The 26,427-nt window shown below is 37.7% G+C and overlaps 2 protein-coding genes and 1 long non-coding RNA gene across 8 annotated transcripts in view; 2 read left to right on the top strand and 1 right to left on the bottom strand.

Annotated features, from left to right (window-relative positions):
- Window positions 1-22: 22 nt before the first annotated feature.
- On the bottom strand, window positions 23-6,541 carry LOC110843601 (protein suppressor of forked). The gene is made up of 18 exons (XM_022089574.2): window positions 6,264-6,541; window positions 5,696-6,024; window positions 5,311-5,502; window positions 5,009-5,041; window positions 3,735-3,832; window positions 3,471-3,624; window positions 3,166-3,399; window positions 3,013-3,085; window positions 2,805-2,923; window positions 2,518-2,709; window positions 1,978-2,025; window positions 1,663-1,815; window positions 1,554-1,599; window positions 1,393-1,462; window positions 1,215-1,311; window positions 1,038-1,126; window positions 756-943; window positions 23-678 (listed from the first exon to the last, which is right to left on the bottom strand). Exons 2-18 carry the CDS (start codon window positions 5,696-5,698, stop codon window positions 263-265), a joined length of 2,205 nt encoding a protein of 734 aa, XP_021945266.1. The 5' UTR covers window positions 5,699-6,024; window positions 6,264-6,541; the 3' UTR covers window positions 23-262.
- A 1,363-nt stretch (window positions 6,542-7,904) lies between these two features.
- LOC110843054 (DNA-binding protein Ets97D) lies at window positions 7,905-20,051 on the top strand. Of its 6 annotated transcripts, none has more exons than XM_022088968.2 (14): window positions 7,905-8,179; window positions 8,266-8,330; window positions 13,375-13,546; window positions 13,647-13,822; window positions 16,518-16,558; window positions 16,651-16,760; window positions 16,840-16,980; window positions 17,095-17,307; window positions 17,411-17,551; window positions 17,639-17,782; window positions 17,858-17,954; window positions 18,023-18,053; window positions 18,138-18,168; window positions 18,345-20,051. In XM_022088968.2, the coding sequence occupies exons 2-14, from the start codon at window positions 8,322-8,324 to the stop codon at window positions 18,440-18,442; spliced, it is 1,404 nt and encodes a 467-aa protein (XP_021944660.1). In that variant the 5' UTR covers window positions 7,905-8,179; window positions 8,266-8,321; the 3' UTR covers window positions 18,443-20,051. The 6 variants fall into 6 exon arrangements, with proteins under 6 accessions (XP_021944660.1, XP_035703586.1, XP_021944659.1 ...); XM_035847693.1 differs by having other exon boundaries at window positions 8,262-8,330; XM_022088967.2 differs by adding an exon at window positions 9,182-11,073 and having other exon boundaries at window positions 7,905-8,330.
- A 1,497-nt stretch (window positions 20,052-21,548) lies between these two features.
- Window positions 21,549-26,427, top strand: part of LOC110844461 — a 30,191-nt gene continuing 25,312 nt past the window's right edge. Inside the window, exon 1 of the long non-coding RNA XR_004833962.1 lies at window positions 21,549-25,661. This is a non-coding gene — a long non-coding RNA (uncharacterized LOC110844461). The remainder of the gene's footprint in view (window positions 25,662-26,427) is intronic.

Below are 26,427 nucleotides of genomic sequence, written 5' to 3'. Positions count from 1 at the left end.
AGAATATTTGAAAACTAAGAGGTTGAATTTGTGTAAACGATTTTAATGCTGTTGTTATTGTTTTGTTGAATAAAATTTTAATGCGAATTGAGTAAATATTGAAAAAAATCAATCCAGTTACACCTGTTATTATAAAAATAATTATTGGATTATGTTAACATCATCTTGTATGTATAAATAAACTGTACAGCGTATAATATGTAATCTAAGAACTAGTGTGTAGTATTTCAGATGTAGCAAGATAACACTACATCAGAGATAATTATTTGTGTCGCTTTTGTTGTCTGACACGATAAAGGTCGTTGAGAGGTGGGGCAACAGCAGAGTCTTCATCTTCGCTGTCGTGATGATTTTGTGCTCCTCCTCCCATCCCGATCCGTCTTTTGGCTCCCCTTCGTCCCCCGCCACCACGCATATTATTTTGGTGGCCTTGATGATGATTATTATTATGATGATTCTCATTTTCGGAATTAACAACCCAGTGAACAGATTTGGCCAAGTCAAACTGTGATGGTTCACATCCTTCACCATTTGCAGTGGGAACATCTTCAGGTAGTTGCAGTCTTGCGAAAATGTCCATGAGCTTTTCCACTCCGACAAAAGGGCCGTGGAAATACATGGGCGGTGGGAGGAGCGTGTTGAGATGTGCTGCTGCTGGAGGCATAGGAAAACTTCCTCCTGCGAAACAAAATTTATTTGATGTGTGTGTATAATAAATTTTTCAATAAGCTTTTGGCGACGAATGGCGCACATACCTGGGATAATGTGCTCTCCAGGATAAGCATTAAGCTTAGGTTTGAATGGAATCATTTGAGAGAAATCAGGTCGAGAGGTCTTGTCCTCAACATCTTCCTCCGCCTCAGCAGCGTCGGGAACATTGAATTGAGGCAACTGTGCCTTGAAGCTGGAGGAGAAGGATAGAACTTCAGTGTATCCAATTGATCTATATAGAGCGGATAAATAAATATGTAAAATAAAATATTATTTGTTTCTTCCTCAATCAACCAGTGTGGATAATAAAATATGGTTAAAATTACCTTAGCTCAGCAGTCGTACAAGGAAACAAATCTAAGAATCTGTATCGATCAACGATTTGAGCAGTTTCCTTTCCTTCAAACTCTTTCAGCTGGAAAAATTAAGCAAGCGTTATGTTGGCTCTTTATAAATTCAACTGCCTTCTGTACAAAAAAAATATTAAATTTATTTCGACTCACTTGATTCAGAACATTGCTTCGTCTCTTTTCCGTTTTGACTATGCTACTAAGGTCTCCGATATTTGACTCGAATTCAAGGAACTTGTTCCAAATGTCTCTGGATAAGTATGTAATTATATAATTACTGAGATTTTATCTGCCAGGCATACGTATACAAAACCTTTTAAAATTTACTTACACAGATTTTTCTGGAGATAGATTTCCAGAAGTTAAAACTCTCTCGAATAATACCCGTGTGTTATTGTCCTCTGAAAGCGAAACAAAATAACGATGAGTCATTTATGAAAACAGGGAGCATTTCAAGAAATCTTGTGACATCAACTTCATGTTTTAACATACCATTCAAATGCGACAAGTAGTCCACATAACACATGATGTAATCTTGCTGCAAGGGGTAAAAAATATATTTTTCTCGTGTCATTGTTTTATAGGTTATTTATCAACTTACCTCTGCAGGAAATTTTTTGAGTCCAAGCTCAAAGATTCTGAAGGCAATATTGTGATCCTTGCTGCAATAGTATTCCATAAGGGAGGCTGCAACGTAAATGGGATACTTTGACCTTGGGTCTTCACGTGCCTTTTTGAAAATTGCACGAGCATTCTTAATTCGCAACGATGTCGATACAACAGCAACACAAACAGTACATGGAAATTGGAACAGAATAAAATAACTTTTCAACTGTGAGAAAACTTTTTTAATCATCTTTAAGAAGCAACGAGCAAATGGTCACGAGAATGTGACGATGAGAAATGATTTGCATACCTTAATTCCTTCCGCTCGACGGGCAAATTTCATGTATTGAATGTACACCTAAAAATCGTAGAAGGCGAAATTTTCATACTTCAATAATTACATAAGTAATAAAATATAAAGCGAAGGAGTGTTACACATCGAATATAATTATGGCACTGAAGAGGCATTATTGTGGCGTTGAGGTGGAGTAGTTATACAGAGTTTGGTGCATATATACATCGCCAACATGCAGTGTTTAAATGAGGAAAAGGTGCATGTTCTAATAGTTCGTCAAAATTACGCAAAATTTTGAGGGTGTTGTAATAAATACAATGCTCGTACACTTTGTTCTCATTTAAACACTGTCACGTATACAATGCGATTGATGCCAATGCAATAATCGATCGTCACGCATGTGGAGAAAAATTGTAAATTACGTAAATTTTTATAAAGAGTCAAATCAGTTATTGGAGGGATCATGAAATTCCCACTCAAATTCGCAATTATTGATAATAATACAATAAAGTCAAACAACAAATTTAACAATAATCTCCAAGTTTCTTTACGTACAAGAGTTGGATCTATATCTTCGATATCCAAGAGTCTCTGATAGATCGTGTGTACTTTCTCGTACTTGACTCGCGTCTCTTCAAAATCAGCATATGTAAAATACAGCAACATATTTTTTCCGAGGACGCCAGTAATAGCATTTTCATAAACATCTGCAGCTTGATCACTAAACTTTTTGGCTGATACAGCATCCTAAATTATTTGTAAGAAAAGAGATCGTTACAACAAATACAAAAAACTAAACCAATCGAAATATTACTACTTTCCAGAAAATTTTTAAAACCTACCCCCTTTTCATTCATCAGTTTTGAAATGTTCTCCAAGAACAGTGCTGCTTCGTACCAAACATCAGGGTGGTGACTGAGGCAGAGTAAACATTGGTCGTATGCAAACATGACACGTCGAGCTGACATGAAAGAAACACACGTGGATTAATTTAATTAGAAAATAGGACACTAAATAAATATAGCGTGCTTATAGTATATACTTTCTTACCCAGCAGAGTGAGATCCTCCGTTCGTAAAGGATTATTCTTTTCCCATGCGATATATTTTTTCCAAAGTGCCACCTACGGATAGACACGTTTAGAAAGTTAGTTTGTCAAATGTGAAATGATAGAAGAAGATTAATTTCGTAGTAAAATTATACCTGACGAACTTCTTCTGGGGAACCAGTGGGAGGAACAGAAGGAAAACTGCGGTTCAGTCCTCTGGTGATGGCTTCATGTTCTTTTGCCACTCTACGAGCATTCATGTAATCTCGAGATCTCTCCATTGACATTTTTTCTGCAATTATAGGGTTTATTCCCTGTTCGAACGTAATGTAGTCCTTCCACAAGGTCTCCACACTGATCATTGGCGTCATCACAGCCTTTTGGTATACCTATCATATGTATGCGGGAGGGAAATGGTTTTATACAAGTTTTCATACAATGTGTTAATGTTTATTACAACCTTTCGAACGGCGCTTATTCTTTGGTTTTCCGCATACGATCCGGATGCCTCTACAGATTTCAGAAAATTTGCATAGTCGTTCCAAATGGAAAAGGACTGAATATCCATCCCAATCTTATCCAGGGCAAAGTCGTACGACTGAGCCATTTTTTCTCTGTCGAGAGAAGAATAATAATTCGTCAGTCAATCAGGTCAATCATTGCGATAAATCATTGCATGCGGTGCTATTGAGGAGGGTTCGATGAAGGGAGAGGTGGAACTTACTTGTATGTTGGGAGTGCAGCCTTAGACTCGCGAATATATTGCAGGTACAGGCGCCACAAGTCGATGTTTAGCACCTTGATTAAGCATCGTGTGAACAGCTGTCAACAAAAGAAACACCAGAACTAAAAACTAATAATGAAACTTTCAGTGTATTTGTAGTGGCAACCACAAGAATGAGACAAGTCTATAAATTTCTGTAAATAAAAATAAGGGAATCTGCTAGTAGACCTATTTCCATAACTCAATCGATATATGACGTCCTTCGGTCGCGGCGACTTGGAAATATTTTATACAACTTGGAGTGATTGGAAATCAAAATTTGTGTAGGATAACATAACATAATTACTAAAATGGAAGCATTTAAAATACTATCTGCAAAAGTCCCTTACTCATATATATAAAAGACTTGTGCATAATTTTGCGTATGCTCAAATCAGGAACCAGTGTTTTAAATACATAAATTGCAAATTTTATTCACTTGTTGACTGACTCTAGCTACAGAGATCCCTCTGTACGGGAATTTCTGAAGGAAATTCTGAAAATATGAAAATCAAAATAGAAAGATAAGGACATGTGCAGGAAAATGGTCTGGATATGAAGGAAGGAAATAATATTGGTTAATAACCAACATGAACAGAATGATCAAGTAGTCGACACATACTTGTAATAATAATTCACAAATTTCACCGAACCGCCGACGTTTTTACGCAATAATAAATACACGCTTTCAGTTTCAGTACGTAGTAATGAGCCAAATTGAATAAAACACACACAAGTGACGAAATCAATCAACGAAAGGCAGGGGATTTGTGTTGGTCAGATCATTTCTTTATTTTCTCAGCCTTAATCTGTTTCTCTTTCTCCCTTTGTATTGAGATCAATGTTTCGTTTTATTCAGTTTTTTTTAATTCATTTTACTCCAGTTAAAAAATGTAAAGTTTTTAATTTCAAATACCAGTTTTTTTTCATTGTACGCACCACCAAAGTACTAATATCACAGTCAGTTTCAGTCTTAAAAATAAGAGAGCAAGAACACACTATAATCACTAAAAAAAATGTGTTTCATGGAGTGACTAACTTTTGATTGATACATAAGTTTTTTAGCGATAGATTAGAAAAATTTATGTCAAGGCATACGAACGATATTAGACACCACCCACTGCAACACGGATGAATTTCCCATTACAACATTTGGTGTTCATCTGATGAGGGCTCATGGATTGGTTTGAAGAAATTGATTGAATTTTTTGGCTTTGCCTATAATGATGGCTTACCTTTTCTACCTTGTCGTAAAGTCTTGCTTTCATCTGGAATACAAAAACCACATTTTTATCAAATGAACATTGCAATTTTAGGGGAGATACAAATAGGTAGCACCAATAAAAGATAACCCATAATAAATAACCGATCCAAAGCACAAGAGAGCAGGTTATCAATATAAATCAGAATCGGATTTTTCGTCCACCATTCGAGAACGAGGGGGAATCCATATTCTCATCATATGAAAGCAGCGCATCAGCAGCAAAAGTATTGATAGAAAGAAACAGAGAAGAATGATGATTTAAAAAAATCTCACCTCTTGCTCGATGTACATCTTCCAAAATCGTCCCGTCGTTGGGAAAATCTTTGCCAACTTCTCAAACAGTGGTCTAACATCTTCAATTTTCCTTGTTTGCAACTCCCGAAGGAGAACGTTCCAAGCGTCCATGTCGAAGGGATTCTCCTCCGTGGCCAAGTAGGCCTTTTGGACAGTCTCATTTGAAAAATGCTGCAAGTAATAAAAAATAAGTCATATTTCACGTCAATTATTTTCGGCTACTCGCACAATTTTGTTATTATAGGGTGTTGAACGATCAGAAAAAAAGCGTAATATCATAAAACATCAGTCAATGTAGGTAAAGATAAATCATCATATTCGAATTCTGGCTAAAGAATAAGCATGTCCAGAAAAAACGACTCACCATAATGGAAACGGAGTTCAGTTAACTTGTCTTGAACTTGAGTTGAAGTAGTTTAAAAATAGATACGGAGGAACGCAGTGCAATGAGACCAAGTCAATCAAATGGAGAGGGCAACCTGGGGATGACGACTACTTCGTACAGTGTGGAGCCCAAAGGAGAGGTGGAGAGAAAGAGGCAGCTCACGAATATTGGCACCGACGACAGGAAGATGATGAAAAATAATAGTTTGTTTGCGGTTGGTGATTGACGAACGATGATATGTTGAGAATTCAATTTTGACAAGCGCAAAGTGTCCAATTTCTTCGTTCAGCCGAAGCGATGACCTCTACCTGCACAAAAAATTAAATAATATACAAACGGCCATAGGCAACCAAAAAAGCTGGATGTAATTCAACAACATATTACATCCTAGTTGAATTCAAAATTACTTTTCTCTAGATTCTAACCCAATCAGCGACTTTGTATTATCATAACAAATCAATCAATGTAGGTAAAGATACACGATCATCATATTCGGGTTTACAATGTTCTATTTAAAAAATATGGATTAACTTTCTTTTTAGATTACCTCAAGAATTGTCGCCCTGTTTTAGTTTTGGATGTGAAGTCGGTAGTAATACAAATATCGAAATTTTCTCATTCAATTCTGCAGCGATGACCCTTGCTTAAAACGAGCTATAATTTGATTAGACTTAGCATAGCTAATGCCTACCGTTGACACGTCACCAATAAATTATGGCGAATTAGTTATTTATCGAATCGAAAATGTTTAAAATTACGGAGCAAGAGCAAATGTCTACTCGCCCGAAGTTGGAAATGGAAATGGGAATGCTGATGCTCCTCGTTGCGATGAAGTTGCGATGATGGCTTCCACCTCGTCCAAAATCTCGTCACTCGAAAAATACGGCATCTGCCTCAAATCGAGACCTTGAGTCAATCTCAGATTTCGCTCCAAATTCTGATGACACTTTTTGAAACATTTACTTATTATTACTTTTTACATAATCGCTTTATAACTTAAACTGGCATATTATCAAATGCGACGTGATGCTTGCATATTCGACGGAACTATACCACCAAGTTCGACAAAGAAGCATATGGGGGCGCTGTATTAGAGTAATTTACTGTGCGTTGATTGAATAATTTTATATCAATTTTTATTTATTTAAAGATTTTTAAGAAAATTAAAGATTTTTGCAGAACTATTAATTTATAACTGAATTTCTGATATGAGAACATGCAAGATTGCATATTGTGTTTAGCTGACTTCTTTATATTACATTATTTTCGGCTACGACAATGTATGAAAAGGAAATTTAAATTCTAAAAAAAAATTATTAAAAGTTTTAATTTTCTCATATTTTTCGAAACATATCAGCAAATTAATGAGGTTTACATTAAATCTCCTTAAAAGCTGATGCAAGTCGCAGGTTTCCTTCCTACTACAATGACAACCTTGACCATGAAACTTTTTTCTCATTGTTTTACTGAGCCCAATAAGAAACGTTACGCTAGCTAGTAAAGCAGTTAGTTAGTTGAAGCTGCTTTTTGGGCACTTATTATTTACTTTCAGCCTTTCTTCCTCAACTTTTGAGCGAGTTAAATAAGACGAGTTTTGCCATTATTCTATCGTCAATGTAATTTAACGACGCTTATGCTTCCTGGATGATGGACCAAAATGCAAGACTCAATCTTTCTCTTCAGCAGCAAATTCTTTCTTTTGATTCCAGGAAGAACCTCCACCTGCATTTTTTGCCGTCCTCTTGAACTCTTACAATAATTTCTCTTACTCGCCAGGTAATACCTCCACGCACTTCTTGAAGCGTTGGATGGGGGGCCCGGAGCAGGAATCCGGTCCTTCCGCTTGTTGTTTGTTGGTCAGCCCATGGTAATAAAATCAAAACCATCATCATCGCATCGCAGGCTGGGACAAAAACATCACCTTCACATTCGGTCATCCATCCATCCCGGCCAGATTACTTTGCCAAGAAATGTCGTATTCAATGTCGCCGGAAATTCGTCAATAAATGATGCATCTCCGAGTCTGGATGACTGTACTCACGGGAAGTCAGAGATGTTTTAACATATTATTTAAGGGGAGGAGGTCATGGGGTGAATGAAAGACCCTTTTTCTGGACAAGGAATGCGAAGAGTTTTGTTGGTTGGATGGAGGATCGAGTTCAATATAAACTACTTCCTCTTTCATCACCAGCAACCAGGCAGGCAGCAAGAGTTTCCTTCCTCCCTCTTCTCTCTCTCTCTCTTTCGAGCTCGTCAAGTGTCTGCTGCTTCCATCATCATCATCATCGCCAAGTAAACTTTACCAAAATGATGGTGATAAGAAGGTTAAAGATAAGCTGATGGTGGTGGTGGTGGTATCAGTGCTGCTGGGTGATATGGTGGTGGAAAAGAACAGGAAGGAAGTCAATTGGATGGATTCGTTGTGACATTTGAGAGGAGAGGAGAATAAGACATATTTAAGCAGTAAGTGTTCAAATGATTGAGGGGAAAATTTTGCTCAATAAAATCATCGAAAATATAAAAAGTGCTTTGTTAAATTCAAACGGCAGCAACATCAAGACTGTGAAGAATAGAAACATCAAAGAATCAGCGCCGTAAATACATTATGACGACGGTAAGACATTTTGCTTAATTCGGGGACAATGAATTTCAAATGTTGTTTAACCATTTGTTAATTTGTGATTTGAGAGCTTTTTGGTGTGTAGTAGTGGGTGGGTGGGTTTTTTTGTGGGTCGACCGTCGACGTGTATATTGTGTTGAAGAATTCAGAAAAAAAGAATATGTATGTTATGTATAAGTGTATAACATATTACATATTTATTATGTACGCATCCGCATTAGTTGTTTGGTTAGTTATTAGTTGACCCGTAAAATGTGAATGGGATTGACAGCAGCTCAGCAAATTGGTTAATGCATAATCTAGCTGGCTGGTTGTCGTGTCGTCGTCGTGGCGGTGGTGGTGCATATGTAAGTTGCTATTTATTTGGCTTATTTGGAGAGCGCAGAGCAGGAAGGAAGTGGCAATTCAATTCTCTGCTGCTGCTGCTGCCTTCTGCAAACTATTACTGCCCTTGTACGTATTCGCCACACAGAACCATCAACCAATTCTCATCTCTCTCTGAATTCCTTTGACGGAGGAGAGAGACAGATATAGTTGTTTAGCATAGTCCATCAATTCCTTCCCATCCATGATAAACCTCGTTAAAGTTAATACCAATTTGCCTCTTAATTCATATTCTGCTATTGCTGCCTGCCTCTCCTCTTCTCAACCTCCGCCATCCTCTGTCCCTGACACTCACGGAGGCGCACAGTTGATTATTATTATAGAAGAATTGTGTACTACTACAAGTTTAGTTTACTATATCTGCATATTATTGTTCAATACTTGTCTCTCACCCATCACCACATGCACTCGTCATTATACAAATTGTTATCCGACGCTAATTATCATTCCGCTTTCCGCAGCAGTGTCGAGTAGCGGAGTTGGAATTATTAGTAAGTCGACCAAGATAGTGCAATAGCAGTGCTACTACAACATAGATCTAACTACCCTCGGAAATATTATCTCCAAAACCGTACAGGCAAGGAAGGAATTGCTTATTGGGAACATTTCTTTTTGCCCTAGTAGTGCCGAGTTAAAAGCCAAAAAGTCCAGAGTCTATCATTAATTGATTAACTCCAACAACAAAACAAAAGAGATCCCAGTGGACCTGTCATCTTCTTCATCTCACCCAAAAAACCTTTCCCCGTCAACATTTCAAGTCTCAGTGGTCTGCTGCATATAAGAATAAGGAAAGATTGAGTCAGGTGCACAAAATTCTCATCAAGCTGTATCACTGCCTCCGGGCATTTGCCATACCTGAAACGAAACGTAGCTGGAGAGAAGCCAACACCAAACTGGAAATTGACATTCAGCTCATTCTTCATCATTTCACAAAACATCGTCTTCGTCGTCGTCCAGCAAAGCCAGACGACTCCTCGCAGCAGCAACATCAGCAACAAGTATTAACATTGAATGGCCATTAAAGAAACGAGGAGGCTCGCTAATACATGCATGAGTTGACGTAATAACAAGAAGAAGAAGAAAGAAACAAGCAGCAGGCAGGGTGCAAAAAATCTCGAAACCAGTTGCTGAGTCGTGGTTGATTTGATGTTCGATTGTGCCCACGACGATCACGAAACGAACCAGCAAGAGATAGATACCACTACTATTACCAGTTCCAAGCAACTTATAAAATACCATCCAATCATATTCGCATTTTTGCATTTTTAAGGAAAAGCCTACAAGATTCGCACTCCCAACATCCTCCTCTCCCTGCCTGAATTCACTCGAGAGAAATGAGAAGTGCCATTGCAAACCAACAACCAGGGTCCAATCGTCCAGCATTTTTTATCAATTGCTGCTGCTGCTACTGATGACGATGATGCTATTCGCCATTTCCTCCAGCACTAGCAACCCATATAATTCCAAGATTCAAGATCATCACACACACTGCTCTGTGTAAAGTTATTGCGTTTAAAATCCTTGTGTCTCTGCCATTTGGAACGTGTTACATAGTGGTGGTTATATATACGACGACGACGACTTCTCAAATCACTTGTGGTTTGTTATCTATCTGCAATATCAACCCGAACGGGAAGCCAGCCTCCAACAAAACACTGAAAAAAAGAAGCCTTCAGATTCCTGGACGATTTAAGTTAACAGTCACCCACTAAAGGCTACTTCATCATACATGCATAAATTCCCAACACAACAATTGAATCGAATGATAAATATTGCAGAACAAGAGGCACCAAAACGACGCTGATATAGTACAATAGTAGCAGTTCCAATTCAAGCACTCACGAGCAGATTAGATAACATACGGTGATGATGAGTGATAATAAGTTGTGGGATTTGTGCTACTAATATTATTATTACGGGGCTGGACGAACGAGGACACTATATACAACTAGATTTTTTAGAGGATAACCTCTGATAACTTGATTGGACTGATTTCTCGTGGCAGCTGAAGATAAAGAACAAACCTTCATTATATCATATAGTGGTACAGATAGAAGAGGAAATTGAGTTATTATTACAATTTAACAGCATTATATTATTACAATAACTCGGGAATTCGCCAGCCATAGACAACGAATTAAAGACAACGGATACTACAATTAATTGCAATTATTGAGACGGCTCAACCGCCACGTGTTCACTATTGTTAGACGGCAAGCAGGAAGGGAAAGGTGCTGCTGCATAAGCCATATAGACAGGAAGTGTCAATTCAAGGTCCTTCTCTTCTTCGCAGGATCAGTCTTTGCAATTGTTTCGCTAATAACCCTCTGCAAGCAAAATGATGGAATTTGAGGTATGCTTAATCCTACCTGTTGAATATTATTATGATTTTATTACGCCATTCATTCTACATGTTGTATCACAACATAACACCGCCGCTGGAATTTTCGTTGGTTGTGGTTTTGTTAGTTGAAAGAATAGAAAAGAGTAAGGATGACGTAAAGAACGAAGGCAAGTAATCAATTCATCGCTGCACACTTTGGTAACGGGTGGCATAAATTGACAGGAAATGAGCTTCATCCGTTTCAAATAATAATGGAGAACGATATTGTTCTAGACTCCTCCACTCCTCTCTTCTTGCATTTTGTTAGTTAGTACGTACACGGGTATGCCATTTCTTTCGCAAAAAAAAACATCCTGCAACCACCGATTACGGAGATATATTGTTGTTCCATATCTCTTACTTTTTGCTTTATTCTCGATTCAGCATGATATTCCAGCATTGGTTTTCCTTCCTTTCCTACGTGCATGCAAATTACACATATTTACCTGGCTTGGCTGGAGCTGTGGGTTGCACACTCCTCCTTCTTCGCGAATTCTACTACTTAGATATTTACTTCCACCACATCATCACCAACGGTTCACATGTATGCTTGAATGCTGTGCTTGGCTTGCTTAAATGATTATAATTTTCTAAAATGGCAATTTATTAAGGTCCTAAGACTGGCTTCTTTCTTGAAACGTGAGCATGAACGTTGTGGTGGTGTGTAAGTGAAATTGAGGAAGCGGTGGAGGAGGAAAAGTGGAAAGAATTAAGTGAAGGACACCACACAAGACATACTTCCTTTGATCATCATTGATCATATTAATATTTAACATGCAGACTTGTTCTGTCCTCTGCTTTTCGCAACCAGTGTGTGTGGACATCATAACTTTTATAAGTGGAACAATAACCAAATGTGAATGCAGTTTATGTTAATGCTTCTTCATCAAATTTGAGGGGTTTCACATCTTTAAATCTCTCTGTCTGATTACATGTTTCCTGCTTGACTCCATTTTATTCCAGTCATCTCTACTGTGAGACATTCATCGTATGTAATTTACATAATGTAAACAATGTTGCGGGTTAGACTCGATAGACAGACATAGAAATCAAGTAATAATTCTATTAAACGTCAACGTAATTTTAGTGAGTTTCTGTTAGTAGATGCATATCAAGAAGAATTCAAATAATTCGACAACTCCGTATACATACGTACGAAGTATACATGGTATTACAATATTGGGTTTTGTTGTTTAATCACTTCCGGTTCGTTTCGATTAGTGTTCCATTTCACTGCTTAGCTTATCGTCAGCATCATCGTCATTTGAATGATGACTCGACTTCTGCTACGAGTACTGCATATCATCATGAAAGCTGAGACCTGAGAGGCAATGATGTTTGGAGGAGGAGAACGCGCAGTAACAGCAGAAAGCTGAAGCCTCCCGGAAGTTGTCAATGAATACCAAACTGAATTATTTATGAGGATGAATTGAATGTAAAGTCTTGTCGGGTCTTCGCAAATGTTAAACCTCAACCAACTTTCAATTCAAATTCAAATGTTTAAATCATTGTCATTTGACTGACGACTTGTTTGTTGGTGCTGATGGTTGCAAGCATAAAGTTTCCTTTTATTTTCATAGCTAGTAAATTACTCGTGGTGGAATGCATGAGACCTTCACACTTTGATTTTACTTTATTCATTAGTTATCATGATTGACTTGAACTATGAACCGGCTAGCAAATACCTTGAGACATACTGACCATATTTTTTTTACTGATAATATCCATACATTATAGCCGTATTATTATTAACAAGGGGTAGAAACGCGTTGCCAGTTCTTTTTTAGACGCTTTAAGGGCCGGCTGAAGATGGTGAATACTCAAGGGAGAATGTCCTTCTTGTGGGTTTTGAGAGACATAGAGAGCGGAAGTGAAACACATTCCAACAGGTCCAAGCAATAAAAATTTCAACACATTATTTGATTGTTCATTGTTTCTGTTCTATTTGCTACCATTGCATTATTATTGGCTTCCTATTAACTTTATTTATTGCACATTGATTAATTTCTAGAGTGTTTACTGAACCAATATATCCACTCTTGAGCAAGAGAACACTTCTTTTTTGCTCAGTTTATTGTTTTTTTTAACTGGTTGCAAAAAAAACTCGAGTATTCAGTCCAGTATGGAATACTACGAACGACTGCTACTTGATGTATGAATTTTATTGTTCGCCAAACATTGTACACACACTACTAAACTAATATTCTACATATAAAGGATAAAATTATCTAGACATAATATTTATCATTTTTGTTTATTTATTTATTTCAGAAGTTCAATTCCTACCGAGGCCACGGCCAATTTCCGGGCAAACGAGAAAGGGAATTGACCATGGATCCATCGTTGTCGATAACTTGTGTCGCTGAGGACTTGTCGTTGCCTTCGAAAAAGAAGCGAAAATCAGTACCCAATTCGATTAATAATATCTCCTTCGATGCCAGGGGTAATTACAGCATAAATACAACAACAATGGCACTCTTTTTGACCTTTATGTGACTCCAAGAAAAATGCTATATTTGATTATTTACTACTCTAATTTCTAGCAATGTGCGACAAAGCAGAAAATTCCAGATTGCCGGAAGGAACATATCTGAAAACTGGGGTCATCACTCAAATTATGGATATTCAACAACCAGTGTCAACACTCCGGACAAATTTAGAAACAGAGTTAGGAATTGATCTTTCAAATTGTCAGATTTGGCTTCAAGATAAAATGAAGGTAGTTTAACAGTAGAAATATGTTTTTAAAATTAAGAGTAGAATTCTCGGAAGACATGGTTGTTGGTATGTAAAGCAATTTATTACAAGCTTTCGATGCCACACTTGCATCATCATCAGGCAACTTTTTTAAAAATAATATTTTGGAGATTGACATTTAAAATCAAGGATGAATAATAATGTTAGTGAGTTGTCATTGGTTATTGAGTAAGGGTACCATGAGTGAAGACCAAATGGGATTTATATTCATTCCATTGTCTTGATTTAAAGTGTTGGTCGTTTTCTTTATGTAAAGGCTTTCCAAAAATTTTCGATGAAAATTTCGTCGTTCCGGGATAATAAGACTTGCTGAGTCGGTATTGATGATATGGTTTGGATTTTCCAGTATATGTAACGCCACTGCTGACTTAATGTTTTTCTTTTTGATGTCATTGAGATGTTCTTTCACTCTTTTCTCGAGTGGTCGACGCGTCTCTCCTATATATTTTGATCTGCATGAACATTTGATCTGGTAAACCCCTATTTTTTCTGGTGGTGGTTTTTCTTTGTAGGAGCAGATGATTTGCTTAATTTTCTTTCCCGTGAGGTATCCAAATTGACACTGGAGTTTTCTCCTTAGGTAACCCGTCAAACGATGGGTGAGAGGACCCATGTAGGGAAGAATGATGCGAGGTGCGTCATTATTTTGGATTTGGTGTTGGTCATTTGTAAATTTTAGTTTCATTTTTGATATTCTTTTGTCGATTAGGTGTTTTGGATAGCAATTTGTTGTCAAAGATTTCGTGATGAATTTTAGTTCTTCTTCCAGGAATTCGTCATCGCAAATGGAAAGAGCTCTATAGACCAGGGCATCAATAACTGCAATTTTTTGGGACGGGTGATGATAAGAGTTGTAGTTTAGGTATCTGCCTGTATGGGTCTGTTTTCGATATACTTGGCGATGCAAATTTCCGTTTTCATCACGAGATATTAAAAGGTCCAGAAATGATATCGACATATCTGTTTCAGATTCACATGTGAATTGTAGGTTGGGATGATAGCTGTTCAGGTCTTGTAGTATCCGTTCTTTGGAGCCAGTCGGTATACATGCAAAACAATCATCCACAAATCTTTTGAAGAATTTGATATCTGGATGCTTAAGAACAATTTCTTCTTCTAAGTCTTGCAAAGAGAACTCTGCAAATTCAGGAGAGACCGGTGATCCCATCGGTGTACCATCTTTTTGTTTATAAATCCTTCCATTCCAAGTAAAATAGTTGGAATTTACTGTGATGCGCAATAATTTCATAATTTCTTCAGTATTTAATTTCGTGATGGTTTTCCAATTTGTTGATGAATTCAATCTTTTTCTGATGTATTTTAAAGTTGTTTCTACCGGTACTCGAGTGAATAAAGAGATTACATCAAACGATACCAGTTCATGATTGGGTGGGACGACGAAATTCTTGATACTTTTGGCAAATTCATATGAGTTTTTGATGTGCGTGGGAAAATTGGTTGTGACAGGTTTGAGAATTTTGTTTAAGAAGTGAGCCAAGTTGTATGACGGAGAAGACCGGAAATCTACAATGGGGCGGAAAGGTAGATCGGGTTTGTGTACCTTCGGTAAGCCGTAAAATCTTGGTATTTTCGAATTTGATGGCGAAATATAATGATGTTGGGATTTATCTAATTTCTTCATTTTCAGTAGATTTTTTGACAAATTGTTGATCTCAGTTTCCAATGATGAGGTGGGATCGTCAAGAATGGAGTAACTTGGGTCCAACAATAAGGTGTCGATTTTGTTGTCATACTCGGTCTTGGTCATCACAACAGTTAAATTCCCTTTGTCGGCAGGAACAATTGTAATGCTTTGGTCATTTCTGAGATTGTTGCAGATTGGTTTCAACCAGTCAAAATCTTTAGTGGATTTGTCCGCTTTGTTGACCTCGGAGAGAAGAATCCTTGCGATACCTGATCTTATATGGTTTTTGAACGTTTCATTGGTGTCAAAATCTTCCATACATAATTCAATGTTGATTCCTGCTTCAACAATTAATTCTTTGTGCTTGAAATAGGGAAGGGCGAAGTTTAGACCAAGTTCGAGGGCACGGGTTTCATTCCTATCTAACTGACGATGAGATAGGTTGAGGACACTGCGGCTTATTTCATTCATTCCTTCGTTTGAGTTAGTCGTTGGCATTGTGGTTTGAGAATTGTTCCCCGTACATAATTTGACTTTTTTCTTTAAAAGATTTTCTATCTTATTTATGTGCTTACGTTTGGTCTGTAAGTTGAAAGCCATTTTACCATCATCAATATACTTAAAAATGTGGTCACGTAAGTCTTGGGGGAGAGTAGTGAGACGACGCCTCTTGATGTTGATCGAATCCTCCAATCTTTTTAATTTAGAGAAATTAAGATAGATCTGTTGCTTCAGTAGGGTCTTCTCCATGTTTTGCAACAATTTGTTTGACTTGGGTATGTGATTCCAAAAATTGTTTATTCGTAACCCAACCGGTGTTAGATCGTTCTTTCTGCATCGTTTCAAGAAAATTATATCATTCTTGAGTTTAACTGAACTTCGTTCTTCTTTCTCCAAATATTTGACGCAGTTCAATATAGACACTCCGAATTGTCTTCTTATGAAGTTTTTAAAATTTTTCATTCTCCTGTATGTACAAATGTATTAACGTGTTTTGATATTTGTATTTCAGCTTTCAGCTCACATGTCTTTGGGAGAGCAGTGCATTCAAAGGTAGCATCTTCAAAAATATTACTTTCATCTCAATGTTTTCAAGCTTTTGTTTTACGAATTTTCGTATAACTGTTTTTGTTTTTCGTTCAAAGTGAGGGAATGGCTCAAGTCAAATTAGAGTTGAACCACGTCGCTGGGCAGAATCGGATCAATATCGTCGACGTTTTGCGTTGTCCAAATGAATACGTTGAAGTTGAAGAAGGTAATAACGTCAAGCATTAAAAATAAATAGCGTCAATCAATCCATGCAAGTGTTAATTATTAATTAAATTATCATACAGATGATAACAGCAGTACAGCAGAGGACCTCTCTCTCAATGGTTGTAATTCCGTCGATGAAGATTTGTGCAATGAAACTATTCCATCAAAGTGGATGATTTATGAAGACATAAATTCATTGTTTCCTATTTCACTTCCAAGTGGCAAGTACCCAATATAAATATTATTATAACGATAGTTTAGTGAACCATCAAGCGTGTTCGAAAAAAATTGTTGATTAACACCAATTACTAAACATATTATGATTGCATTTTTAGATCCATCACAATGGACGGAAGTCCACATAATTCACTGGTTGACTTGGGCCATTAAAGAGTTCAAAATTAAACAATTGTCCGATGCATTTTGGACCCTCACCGGAAAGCAGTTGTGTCAGATGACACAAGAAGAATTTCGAAAATGCGTGCCTTATGATCCTCAAAATCTATTTTGGACACATATTGAGTTGTTAAGAAAATGCCATGTTTTCGGTAATTTAATTATTAAACTTTATTGCATGACATTAGAAAAATAAGTCGGTCTTGGTGATGTAAGTGCACGATTAATACATGTATTATTATCATTGACGTGTAGCGGTTGTGGACAAGGTAAATCACCGATCGACCACTTCTCCTGTGTTACCTGAAGTAGCTGTTGCAGTTTTAGAGCCTCCTCGACAAGCTCAAAAAGCAGCACGTAAACCAAGAACACCATCGTCGTCGTCTTCTAATTCCAGTACGCATAATGCTCTTAATTTAGCATTTAGTGAATTTTAAGACCTTGAGCGAAACAAAATAATTCAATTGCATTTATTATTTGTAGGTACCAATGGCAGCCTTCAAATTAGTACTAAAAAGCCAACAATGACGGGACATAATGGCCAAATTCAGCTATGGCAATTTCTTTTGGAACTTTTAGGCGATAGGTCGAGAAAAGACGTTATTCAATGGGTGGGTTCAGATGGAGGTACGTCATATTCATGCATAGCGAAAATGCATTTAAGTACAACGATTTTACGTTTGAATTACATTACATTTTTAGAATTCAAGCTGAATGATCCTGAACTTGTTGCTCAAATGTGGGGTGAAAGGAAGAATAAACCAAAAATGAATTATGAAAAACTCAGTCGAGCTTTGAGGTACGTATTACTAAATATAGTAATGTGCTATGCTATAATAAAATTAATTATTCTATACATACTTATAGATATTACTACCACGACGGAATGATTGCAAAGGTAACAATGTTATAATCCACTATCCAGTCTAATTATAAGTGGGTGGTATACTAATAATTGACTAATTTTTTTTGTAATTTCTAGGTTCATGGTAGGAGATTTGTGTACAAGTTTGGTAAGTTGTTCATACAAAGTTAGATTCTGGCCCTCTGGAAGAAACAATTAAATATTTATGGACGATTCCGAGTAGCAAATCTTTATTCTTCAAAAGTTTTAGTCTGCAAAATTGAGCCGGTGTTGGCCATGTTATGTGCTAGCTTACTAACAGCAATATAATATTTTTGTTTTCAGAACGCAAACTCAAGGAACTTATGGGACTAACAACAGAACAGTTAATGTTACTAAACCCCGACCTGTCTCCGGATTCTACAAGAAGCGCAGAAATCTAGGAATATTTTCTGGTTGTTAATTGTTGTTAATCGTCATTATTATTATTATTGGAGAGCAGTAGTGGTATGGATGAAGACGGAGGCGTTAGTAGTGGATATCACGACGACCCATGGCGTTACTTCAACTACTATTATTACATAAGCTATAACGAGTTGGGGATGCGTTTTCGTTTATCTGGTCATTTAAAGTAAAGAGTGTGCCATATGCTACGGCTTGGAACGGGATTATATAGATTGTGAACTCAAAAAAATCAAAACTCATGAAACGTTTCTTTGTGTCATTTTGCGTGCGTTTAGAGACAATTAATTAACACTGAGGGGCCATTTAATGCTAGTTGAATCTTCTATATATTTTTATGTAAATAGTACTTTAGCAAGTTATAAATGTAGCAATGTAGATCTACTTGTAATAACCATAACTGGCATATTAAACGATTTCTAAGAGAACTTGCGCATGTCCCTTTAGAGTCAGTTGCAGCATTATATTGATGATATATAATTTTCGATTGCGCTGCTAGTGGGGTTTGTATAACAAGTGTAAATACGCAAAAGTGTGCTCGAATCAAATGTGTTCGCAATTAGATGTAAAACAAAATATTATTATCATGACTTGATTCATGTTCATCACGTTACTTGTATATTGTGCTCTTTCATTCCTTGAAGTGACTTTAGAATCCAAAATGAGTATAATTTTTGACGAATTCAGCCAGCCATCGAAGACAGCATGCATGTATTCAGATTAGTAGTACAACGATATTCTTACTTCTCCTTGTTTGTTGTTTTATAAAAAATCTTTGAGTGCTGTATCGTCTTCTGTTTTCGGAAACGGATATGACGCTGTGGTTGTTTTTTTATATAGGAATTGTAATTTGTACAACGAATTATTACTTGAAACAGATGAGTTTCATTCGTGCAGCTTTAAAAAAACGAATGACTGCCCTTGTGTTGTTTAGATTTATTATATTGTCGTCATTATTATTTCGGTTGTCTAATTGTTCGAGTTTAATCATAAATAATGTTAACGTTAGTCGTCCAACACCCAATAACTAACTACTAGGCATATCAGCAGTCCAACGACAGCCCAATTTTTTGATCATTTGTAACTATACATTCCGAAGAATAGCATACCAAACCCTATTTGATAAAATAATCTGCAGTCGCGCGTAGAGGGTAAGATAGATATTTACTAAAGAAATATAATGCCACGATGATAAGTATATGCATTTACATGATTCATAATAATCGAGGAGTATACTTGTCCTGGAGAAAGTACGAAACTAAACTAATCCATATCACGATATTTTATTTCAGGAAATGTGAGTACATAATGAACGTATGTATAATAAGTAATAGTGATAGTGATATGAAAAACATATTCAAATATAATATACAAAAATAATACATGCATAATACGTGTGGACAGAAACATCACTCTAATTGACAATACCTCAGTTCTTCATAATAACTACTAATTAAGTAAGAAAATGTCCATGCAAAGTACTGCACTTTCAACTGTAAGAGTTGTTCTATTTTAAAATATATATAAAAAGATGTTGACAAAAAGAAAGTAATTTTAACACGAGAAAATAAAATATTATCCTAATAATTATTAATGTTGTAATATTTTTCATTTTATTTCATCGCAGTTAGAATGATCTATACGATGCCAAACATATTAAAGTACTTATGTGTGCATATGTATGTCGGATTATAGCGTCACTCACAACGTAAGAGAGATGTGTGAGACGTCTCATTTTATTGCAGGCTGTGAGAATTCAGAAACTGCAGAGAAAATGACTCCTTGGCAAGAATTCAGTCAGATCTTCATTTATTTTTCAGTCCTCACCCAGAGTCAAACCCCGTTTATTTGGTAAAAGTTTCAAATCCCGTTCGTCGTCGTGATTAAAGTATGCTGCTCCAAAATACTTGAAATTCTTTCCAGGAAGACTAATCTCTTGCGTGATTGACAATAATTGATTGAATGTTAACCCGACGCATTAAGATGGATTATGGACACGGACTTGGATTTTACGTATAAGAATTATTTTTGGACTCTACGGAGGCTTATACATTACGAGTTGTGATATAAGAACACAAAAAATGTACTTGAGGAGAAAGGGCAACATTTTACACGTCAAATTGCCATTCGACTCATCTCGTTCAGATGGATTTTACATGATTTTAGATCCGGGTTGAGGACTAAAGAAGATCTCATCTTCACTTCAAATAGTGAGGAATTTTATAAATTTATTTACATATATTTCTGCTGCGAAATGAAAGCTAGTCGTTAAGTACGCACATACTTGCTTGATTCATGAAAAGGTTATGTTGTTGGCTCAGGCCATTACATGATATTTATTATTTATTTGATAAAAAATCCTCGTCCAGTAAATAAATACGTTGGGCAATTAAGGCAACGGTCAACCAAACATAATGCAAAACAGTTGGATGTTGATTTTATTCTACGTGCTTACGCCTGTCTAGCCAGCCTTGAGACATTGCTTATCTTTGACCACCAGACTGATAATGTGGAACTGCTCAATCACTGAAATAATAATGTATTTACACAACTACTAGATAGCAAAAGGATTATGCATTTCATGCTACGAATGCATACGTACTTGTTAAACTTCTCAGCTATTATTTTCAAATAAAATTTGAACGTGCAAATGTATCTTTGTTTCAATTTCCTCAGCAATAGGTTCGTGTTGGCAATCAAAGTGGGTAAAATTTGCGCCTCAGCCAGATAAATAAATACAAATTGAAATTTCGGATTTTCTATTCTACTTGAAAGCAAAGTCAATAAATATATGCATGTGTGTATCTAACTCCCCGATGGCATACACGTACTTACATATACTTAGGATTAGTTGTTGCATGTGTGTATGTACATATGTAACTGGTGCATTGGCTTCATTCTTCTCCACTGCATGCAATAAAGAGTGCAAAAAATTGCACATGACTTTCCTCATCCTAAATACTCCTCGCCGGATCGAAACTGAAACTCGGCCCAAGATTCGGGGATGGCATTATGCACCAAATTATTAGATATGTAGGTCACACATCGCAGTCAGTCCAATATTTAAAGAGGACTGAGAGATACTTGCTGCCCTTAGAAAGGACGACATGCGAGGACGAGGAGAGTGGCAAAAACGAGGATAAGATGGACTGGACGACAAGAAGTGAAAAACTGAGGGAAAGCGGTCCTCTCCAAGAGAAACACAATAGCTTCATCCAAAATCGACTGCAATACCCTGAAACAGGTTTCATGAGAGGCAAGTCAAGAGAGCAGCGTTTGGCATTGGCCGGCTGGATGAGAACTCTGGTTTGCGAAACTGAGCTCTGCAGCCTTCGCGAGAGTGGAAGTGTGCAAAAAGTGGGGAGAGTGAGCGTCGGCTGGGCAGGTTGGCCTAGAAGATTGGCGAACACTCCGTCGACTCGACCAGCGCAAACCTTGGTTGGGCTTATCCGCTCCACATTCATATCATTTCCACACTTCCCTACCTCACCAAGCCCTAGTAGACTCCGGCCCCCCTCCTCTCCCTCCCGCACTCTCTCCATCCTCAGCATCCTCCTCCTGCTAACTCGCAAAAATATTCCGGCTTGAACTCTGCTGCATATACATACAGACGTTCGTACGTTCGTCCACATGTACATGCGATCTGCTCCTTCTTGGCTAGTGATGCCACATACACGTTCCCATCCCTCCACCACTTAATGGAACCACGTATCACAAAGAGTTGCGAATATTATACACGGCAGAGGTTCGTGCATCAATTTTTGCAATGGTGGCCAAAGCACAAAACCTAACCAACGCTCATAATGAACAAGAGCTTCTCATGCACTCTCGTCATCAATGCCAATAACGTGTGGGCAAGGTGCCGTCGTGGTCGGAGTTGTAATGAAAACCAATGCGATGAGGTTCACTTTCTCAATCTGGTATCAGCAGGGCTTATTACATTGCCCATTTGTCGCATTGTGTGTGTGTACAAATACATTTGTGTGCATGTATGTATAGCTCAGCTTATTTTTGCAAAGTCTCCCCATCATCACATCATGTTTTTTTCAGTAGTTGAAAACAGTCCACCACTAACGCTAACTCATTAATGCACGGATTTTGTACTCTGCATTTTGCAAACCTTCCTCACCCCGAGAAGAGAGGCAAGTTAATATTGTGGTGTGGACACTCTGCGGCTGTTTGGCAAATTGCAAATTATACTTTGCAGATTGGGCGATTGCACTCGAGACTGAGAGAGAGGGAGCGATGCACTCTCGGTTGTGCTGTCTGGCCAATGTGTGTATACAAACAGAGCATATAATATATTACGAGTCTCGTTTGCCCTGTTATGCAATGCGTCGGAGAGAGGTACTTATTTTACTGCCCTGTATCCGCTTCCCCAATCACTGCAGACTGATCTTGAGTGCAACCAAGATGCACTTCTGGCTGCATCTTCTCGGTATTATTATTCTCAACCAACCCATTTATGTATGTACATATCCTCCGTGAGGCTGGATCACACCGGCTTAACTCTGATCTCCAAAATGATGGTCAGTAACAATAACTGACTACGAGGACCACGGATGTCCACGATGAAAACCACGTAAAAATAAAACAGTACTAGTGTCACGGCTCTTTAACAATTTTGCAGCTATCGGCCACGTAGGATTTAACGTAGGATTGCCTCCTCAACATTTGCAAAATCCGACCCCACTCAACTCTTTCCAGGAGAGAACTGACTGCTGTGTCTCGAGTCTCGTGGCTTTTTTTGCAATTCTTGAGCCAAAACTGAGTCGACTCAAAAATTGCCAAGTTGCCGGCTTCCACTGCTCGTCGAATTTTTGGCGAATTGTGCCTTTCAAGCCTTTTACTTGGTCTCTCTCTCTCTCTTGGTTGCTGCTGCTTTGAAATTTGCAAGTCTATCTGTCTGCCGCAAAGCAGAGTTCAGTCATCAGTGTGGCTGTGAGCTCGTTGGCTGAATGTTGGTTTGGTACTCTTTAGCATGGAGTCAGGCGTAAGTAGTTGTATTATTATTATGGGGTCTTGTTCAACTCTTTCCTCCTGACAACAACGGTTAGTTAGACACTTGTGCAAAATATTCTGCACACAAAATTTTGCAAACTCTAATTCGCAACTTCAACTTGGTCAAGAGTGCTGTGGAGTAGTAGTAATAGTTGGTTTGACTGACTGGCTGGTTGGTTGGAAAGGAAGCAGTTGGCTAGGAGTTGGCTGGACTAAATACTCTTCATGAACAAAGTCAAACGATCCCAGGTTTGCAAAAACTGCAATTGTGTGACAATCCTTTTTGTGTGCAGTGTTTTTGTCTAACTGGGTTCTGGGCTTAATTAAATGTGTCACACTTATTTCGTCGTGATGCATTATTTGCCCAGTAAAAGCTCATCTTCTCACTTATTAAAGCTCCTCAAATTAAATCGCACTTTTGAACACATTGGGACACTACTTATTATCAACTTTTGCACTCCCAAATGCATTCTGCCATCAAGGAGAACTCTCTCACTCGTCAGAGCGAATAACATTAATTACATGCACTCTATGCCTCAAAAATCAAAATAAACATCCGAATTGTAATATACAAATTATCATCATCTTGTGTTTAACTTTTTACAGTGCAGTTAATTTATCACTCAAACAGTTTAATATTATATTGTGCTATGCAATACTGTGAAAATAAACTATTTGGAACGAGATTTTGAACAACCGGAGTCATCGCTATTCTTAAAAATGACGAGATTTCGCACATCAAACCCACTTCAGAATTTTCACTGTTTCTTCGTGCACGGACACACACCTCACTTTTCTCCATTCATATGCGCTGGTATTTAGAAGGCTCGCCGCAATTTTTGCTCATAGTAATAAATAGTTAGTTGATTGGGTGAAGCAGATCCTTACATACGCCGTGTCATTATTATTTTTTTTACATGGTTGAAGAGAAAGCATCAAAAAATGAAAGAATTGTGTAATCAATTGACGACTTAATGATGATTTAAGTCCACATTTTGATCCATGGGGGATTTTATTAAATACATATCACTAAATGCTAACCGGCAGTAAATATGTATGTAGACTTTTATGAGGTAGTCTTTAGTGACGAGCATGGAGAAGTTGAACGAGGGAATGTCTAGACTGTGAGATTCGTTCTTTTTTATTACCCTGCGTCCTTTTACCCTCTGTGCTCTGAAAGTGGTCGTGGTGGCACTTGGTGGATTATTTCGCTGTGACAATTCAAAAATGTGCTAACAAAACGCCTCTTACTCCTTGTTCCCCTCATTTCAAGCCCGAATCTCAACAGGTGAATTATTACTTCCAAACCCAGAGGCTAAACCTGGTCCATACATGTGTAGCATACCCACCGGTATTTTGTGCACTCTAGTCATTGCATAGCTATTTATATTACATGGTTCTAATGGATCACTAGGTATCGTTACCTACGTGTACATAATTAGGTTAGGCTTCGCAAAAATTTATTATAGAATTTATTCCCACACAAAAATAACGGTCGGAACAAGATCCCTTAAACAAATTAGTGTCACTATATCGTGACAAAGAACATGGAAATATTTCCACAAATCAACAAATTGAAAGTGAGAGAAGAGAAAGAAATCCTCAACCTGGGAGAAAGTGACTCCAACAAAAAAATCTCATCATCAGCCACTCGTCACATTTTGTGTAGGAGTGATGAAACTTTGGCTTAATTTGGTAAATGAAATGTCAAGCCAAGCAACACCTTCGCCCGACACCTCTTTTCCCCTCCAACAACAACCAAATATATCCGTACAATTAGCACACAAGTGTACGAATGAACAAGGGACGACATGATGTGATGTGTCCAAAACTTCATGAATTCCTAATGTGAACGTCGCCCGTCGCTTAAGCAAACTAAATGAGAACTGACTAATTTACGAACTTAATCATTGCGGTGGTCTCCGATAGCACAAATTGAGTTTCAGTTTCAGACGACAATTGCAGTCATGCGGTGGAATTTATCTTACTCGTTCAAACCCGTAATTAACTAATCACAGAGCTCCGAAATATCCAATTTCTTATTCTTTTATTGACATTGGTTCATTTCGCATGTGTGCAGCATGGAAGATTCAAGTGGCAATAAGTGATAAGTGGTTGAGTGAGTGTCTTGTGAGTGATGCGGACAAGTGCAGATTCAACATTCTAATCCTCCCCGTGATGATGAGTACATCCTCAAAGGTAAGGTTTTAATTAACCTCTCATTCATTACTTACTGCCCCCTCACTCGCCAATTCTTATATTCATACAATGGAATCCATCCTCCTCCTACTCACTTGTTAGTACACCCCGAAAACAAATAGGTACGATTGTCACCACTTGTCGGATAGCAGGTGAAAGGGGAGAAAGCATTGCGTGAAAGTCTGAAATCAGTCGGGAAGGGAATAAAACCCGCTCTTGCAATAAACACGGAAGGAATTACGGAAGGAAGGGTGGTGGCCCTGCATGGTGGACGGATAATACCGCACGCCGGCCGGGCAGCCGATATCATTATTACTTTGTGTCCGCCCGCATTAAGTGCTTGTGCGAAGAGAAAGAAGGAATTTGTTTGAGCGCTATCTTGGAATCTCTCTTCTTTCTCGAGGAGAAAAGTTGAAACTTTAAAAGAACATGATGAAGTAGGCGAATGAATGAAGAAAGGTGGCCAACCTTTATTGATCGCAAATATGAAATTGTCGTGACCACCATTCTGCACACACACACGTCTCACCTTTCTCTTTGGCAAACTTATTGTATAAATTTTGATTATTCTTATTCGCATACGGACGTACCTACACACTCATGTCAACTTTCGAGCTGCACCACCAGTTGAGGTTATACATTTAATTGTAATGAGAAAATTGCACAAGACTGAGCAAGCAACTGACTGACTTTCAATCTAAAAAATTACACGGGACAATCATGGAAATGGAAAATGTTGAAATTCGATGCATATTTAAGGTCCAAT

This window comes from Folsomia candida, unplaced genomic scaffold (assembly GCF_002217175.1).
Source record: "Folsomia candida strain VU population unplaced genomic scaffold, ASM221717v1 Fcan01_Sc002, whole genome shotgun sequence".
NCBI lineage: Eukaryota > Metazoa > Arthropoda > Collembola > Entomobryomorpha > Isotomidae > Folsomia > Folsomia candida.
Note: the sequence above shows the minus strand (reverse complement) of the source record. Positions and strands in the feature narration are given on the sequence as shown.

Excerpts from the sequence above, each read along its gene's own strand:
- LOC110843054 (XM_035847691.1), top strand. The coding sequence starts at position 13,226 with ATGGAATACTACGAACGACTGCTACTTGAT. Across the intron at positions 16,981-17,094 it reads TCCTATTTCACTTCCAAGTG|ATCCATCACAATGGACGGAA; the intron begins GCAAGTACCCAA and ends TTGCATTTTTAG. Across the intron at positions 17,783-17,857 it reads ATGGGTGGGTTCAGATGGAG|AATTCAAGCTGAATGATCCT; the intron begins GTACGTCATATT and ends TTACATTTTTAG.
- LOC110843601 (XM_022089574.2), bottom strand. Across the intron at positions 3,400-3,470 it reads GAATAAGCGCCGTTCGAAAG|GTATACCAAAAGGCTGTGAT; the intron begins GTTGTAATAAAC and ends TACATATGATAG. Across the intron at positions 944-1,037 it reads TGTACGACTGCTGAGCTAAG|ATCAATTGGATACACTGAAG; the intron begins GTAATTTTAACC and ends CGCTCTATATAG.